The 5,000-nt window shown below is 46.7% G+C and overlaps 1 protein-coding gene across 5 annotated transcripts in view; it reads left to right on the forward strand.

The window, feature by feature from the left end:
* The window catches only part of ncor2 (nuclear receptor corepressor 2), a 65,991-nt gene that overhangs the window by 35,246 nt on the left and 25,745 nt on the right, over positions 1-5,000 (forward strand). For 4 of the 5 annotated variants that reach the window (XM_083554086.1, XM_083554084.1, XM_083554083.1 and 1 more), the window contains exons 15-17: positions 1,220-1,470; positions 3,233-3,393; positions 3,871-3,933. In XM_083554086.1, the coding sequence (XP_083410212.1) occupies positions 1,220-1,470; positions 3,233-3,393; positions 3,871-3,933 (475 nt within the window). The remainder of the gene's footprint in view (positions 1-1,219; positions 1,471-3,232; positions 3,394-3,870; positions 3,934-5,000) is intronic. The other variant, XM_083554085.1, reaches the window with a different exon arrangement.

Here is a 5,000-nt window from a genome sequence, read left to right on the forward strand (position 1 = left end):
TTAACACGTTTACTTATGCACTTGGGATTCTTGCATACTCGGGGTACTTATTAACAGATGTACTTACATACTTGCTTACCGGACACTCGCTTATCTACATATTCACTTCCACTTCATTGGCAAAAGTTTGCGGACACCTGAGCGTAAGATGTTTTTGAACATCCCATTCGTCATGTAGTCCCCGTTAGCCGTTATAAGAACCTCCACTCTTCTGGGAAGATCTTCCACTAGTTTTTGTGGAGGTTTGTGCTCATTTAAATACAAGGGTGTTAGTAAAATCAGGTACTGATGAAGGTGAGGAGGCCTGGGATGCAGTCAGCCTTCATGTTCGATAGGATTGGCGCGCTATAGCAGGAGATCTTCCACTCCAACCCCGTGTAAAGCAGATCTTCATGAAGCTCTGGCTTTGTGCACAGGAGCATCGTCATGCAAGTTCGGGTCTCTTAGATCTGTTGAACGGAATCTCGTTTAGTCGTTAGGTATTACCTCAGTGTAATTAAGCTGCTGTTAGAGAATCACACACACTGTGTGTGCGCGTGTGTGTGAGCCCGCGTGTGTGTGTGTGCGCACAGACTTGTAACGGGAAGTGTGTGTGCGTGATAGGCGATAGTGTTACTCGTACTCTTCCGTCAGGCCGAAACAAACCTCAGAGGCAAAAAGAATTAGGGCACATTTTTCCATCGATCCTCACATACTTTCTGCTCTCTTTCTTTTTTGCCGTTTTTTTCCCGCCTCCTTGTAACTGACGTCATTCTCCGAATTCAGGAAGCAGAAAAGCCCAGATTAAAGAAGTGAGACCCGCGCTGATTCAGACAGAGCTTCTCCCTTTAGGTTTTTTTTTTTTTTTTTTTATAACTCAACCCTGTTGAACTTTTCTCAGCACAAAAGGTCAAAACTGTGTGTGTGTGTGTGTGGGGTGCTCAGGGGAAGTGAAAGAGCGAGAGAATATGTCGAAGGGAGTGTGCCGTTCTGACGATACTCACTAGAAAGCCGATGCGTCTTCATCTCGTCTGAACTCTGGAACAGAGGAAGTAGGCGGTGAAGTTGCATCACTGAGCAAATTCAAGGGCGTGTAGGTACATCCTCGTTCATGTAAGAGAAAGAAAAGCAGGGTAACGTACAGACAGGGTGTGTGTGTGTGTGTGTGTGTGTGTGTGTGTGTGTGTGTGTGTGTGTGTGTGTGTGTGTGTTTAATGTCGTTGTGTTTTCTCACACACAGAATAACCAGCAGCAGCAGCAGCAGCAGCAACAGCAGCAGCAGCAGCAACAGCAGCAACAACAACAACAACAGCAGCAACAGCAGCAACAGCAACAGCAGCAGCAGCAACAACAACAACAGCAACAGCAGCAACAACAACAGCAACAGGTGAACCGCAACAGCCAGGAGGAGAAAGAGGACAAGGAGGCGGAGAAGGAGGGAGAGAGAGACGAGGACAAGAACGAAGGAGAAGACAAGGAGGATGGCATGAAGTGAGTTTTTATTCTTTTATTTTTTTAGACGTTCTATTTATTCGTTCTACTTTCGAATACTTTATTGATCCCCCAGGGAGGTTGTTTCTTCACATATTTAAAGATGGGGTCAGCCATGATACGGCTGGCGCACAGAGGGTTAGGGGCCTCGCTCAAGGGCCCCGAGAGTGGTGATACTCATGGTATTCAGTCCTCTCTTGGTGCTGAAGACACGCAATTGTACAGGAGATGAAATTTTGACCTGACTAGGACTTGACTCCACCCCAGGCCTCCTCACCTCACCTACTGTACAACAGCACCCCCTGTGGCTGAATTAATCTCCAAAGGGAAAAACTCTGCAAGCACACTCCAGAACATCTTCCCAGGAAAGCGGAGGATACCATAAAAAAAAAAACCAAAAAAAAAACGTGGTGTTTTATTCCGGACAAAACCACAAATCATGGTCAAGAGTTCAAATCTCAAGCCACGCCAAGCTGCTGCTCCTGGGCCCCTGAGCAAGGCCCTTAACTCCATAGCTGCTTAGTTTCACAAAGGAGATAAATGTAAGTCGCTCTCGAATTCAGGGCGTCTACCAAATGCCAGGAATGTAACTTGGAAACTTCTCATAAGGTTCCTGAAGATGAAGTGACCTAATGGATTGGGATGGTTTCCTCTGATGCTTCTCAGAACACCTGCTTAAGCATCAAATCACCGTCAGGTTCGCCTGAGAGCAAAACGCTGCTCCAGACCATGACTAACCTGAATGGAGCTGTTCGAGTGGATGTGGATTGTGTGTGTGTTGTTTTTTTTTTTTTTTTTTTGTCACACACTCTAGTTTACAGCAGAGCGTAACATGGTCCTCAGAGCTCCACTCTGAGCTTGCAGAAGGCCATCGGCCCAGCTGGAGCTCCTATATTTAGCGTCTTTCTCTGCAAGATGGATGCAGCGATGTGGGAGATAAACGACGGTGCGCCACTTTCCTCGCCGGCTTCCTTTCGCCGAGAGTGGACAAGGAGCTCGGGAGCTGAAAAACGAACCCGGCGGAATCGCTGCTTTGTATCAGTCGCTGTTGAACCGAGAGAATGGAGGGAGTGGATGGAAGGAGTCTCCAGTGTCAGCATTTCTGTAACAGGTTTTTTTTTTTCCCCCAGCAAATGAAAGGCAGAAGAGTTTCTCTTTCACTGTTACACGACATGTTGAGTAAAAAAAAAAAAAAAATGGAGGGGGTGAAGGTGCAACTCTTTATAGCTGCTGTATTGCGGGTGCTAACAGGAACCGACGTGTTTTGCACTGAGTAATTGTGAAACCTCTTTCCGTTTTCAGTCTTGTGGTTTTGCACACTTTTGGCCAGAAAGACTGACTGTGGTTTCGGTGTGTCAGCACAGTGTCTTGGATGGGGTGTGTGTGTGTGTGTGTGTGTGTGTGTGTGTGTGTGTGTGTGTGTGTGTGTGTGTATGTGATGACACCGTCCCTGGGAAAACTTGAGGCTTTTGATTTTGGTTATCGAGATTTCCTGCAATGATCCCAAAAACGTGTTTAAAATGGGGGAAGTGAGGGTGCGTGCGAGTGCACGGTCGTCCGGTGGTGGGTGTGGGGGTGTTTGGGGGGGGTGTTAGGGTGAATGTTCGTGTGAGTAAGGGTGCGAGTGAGCGTCTGCATCAGAGTGCACTCTTTATGCATAATATTCGATTGTATTATTGTATAGTTTTGAAAGATCTGACAACAGGGTGTCTCTCTGTGTGTGTGTGTGTGTGTGTGTGTGTTTGTGTGTGTGTGTGTACAGAGATGACACGTCAGGAGAGGACGGCGAGGATAAGGACCCTCCAGTAGCGGTTAAAGGACGCCGCACGGCCAACAGCCGCGGACACAGAAAAGGCAGAATCACTCGCTCAATGGCCAACGAGCAGGAGGAAAGCAGCTCTCCTCCTCTCAGCGGGGAAATGGGTCAGTACTCGCATGTCCACACACACACACACACACACACACACACACACACACACACACACACACACACACACACACACACACATGGTATAATCCCATGTACACTTTCTGTAAAACACGCAGGTCTGTATTTTGTGTGTGTGTGTGTGTGTGTGTGTGTGTGTGTGTGTGTGTGTGTGTGTGTGTGTGTGTGTGTGTGTGTGTGTGTGTGTGTGAGAAGGAGAAACAATGACCCTTAATCGCTCCACATTCCCAAAAACTTTATATAAAACCCTTTTATTTATAATAATTGCATGAATTATTTATTGATTTCCGAGCGACTGAGAAATCAAATGTTACACTCCTTCACCCTCAACCATTACTCACTCCTGCTGTTTTAAGGACATTGTGTGCGTGCGTGTGTGCGTGCGTGCGTGCGTGAATGCCTGCGCACGTGTTCAGGGATCGTCCTTAATCCGGCACTTTGTCTCATTTCAGCGAACCTGGAGATGAACGAGAGCTCTCGCTGGACGGAAGAGGAGATGGAGACGGCCAAGAAAGGTCAGAGAACGGTCGAGTAGGAGTGCATGCATAAGAGATGGAGTGCGTGAGATCGTGACGGCGATAGCCAGGGCGCGCGCGCGCGTGTGTGTGTGTGTGTGTGTGTGTATTCTGTGCTGTATTTAATGTGCAGGTGTGTATCATTCTGTGTGTTATTTTTGCCTTTGATGAGTAAGCAGTAATGTAAATAGTAATGGGAAAGTGGGATCTTAGTGGTTAAGAGAATGAACTTCGGATCCAAAGGTCATAAGTTCAAATCCCAGCCACAGCAAGGTGCCACTACTGGGCCCCCGAGCAAGGCCCTTAATTGCATAGCTGCTGTATGAATCAGATAAATGTAAGTGGCTCTGAAGGGCCCCTGCCAAATGCTGTATACGTCTAATGACTTGTGCAACAGGTTCTGAAGCTTCCCAGCTTCTGAGCTGATCAATTTATTACACGCTCAGTTTTCACACATTCACACACACACACACACACACACACACACACACACACACACACACACACACACACACACACACACACACACTCACACACACTCACACTCGTTTACATCTATTACATGGTCAGAAAGCTAAGTTTTCGGAAATGTTTGTACCGTGACGCAACGATTTCCCAACGCAGTTCTGTGTCCTCTCTCGGCTCCGCCACAATCTTAACCCTGTGCCACACACAGAGGGAAACACCTTTCCATTACTGCAGTGTAATCAGTTCTGTTGTTATCAGAAACACTGATAGAGATCAGTGGCGGAAAACAGAGCACACGGCTAAAGGTTACACGGCGCGGTGTGAGATTTACGGCTTTGAACCTGACATACTTTGGGGAGATAGGAGGAGAGACGGGAGGTGAGACAGGAGGTATCGGGCCACAACGGAGCGTCGGCTTAAAACATTGAGATTCGGGCCGAAGAACACGACAGAAAGTTTTCAAAGTTTGGGATCATTTCAAACTAAAACCTAAAGAAAACACCATGCAGTTCATTCACCTTTTCACAAATTTTTTTTATAGATGTACTTAATATGTGAATAAATATAAATAAATTAAACAATTTAATTAGAATTTTTTG

The sequence above is a fragment of the Silurus aristotelis genome (genome assembly GCF_946808225.1).
Source record: "Silurus aristotelis genome assembly, chromosome: 11".
NCBI classification, from domain to species: domain Eukaryota; kingdom Metazoa; phylum Chordata; class Actinopteri; order Siluriformes; family Siluridae; genus Silurus; species Silurus aristotelis.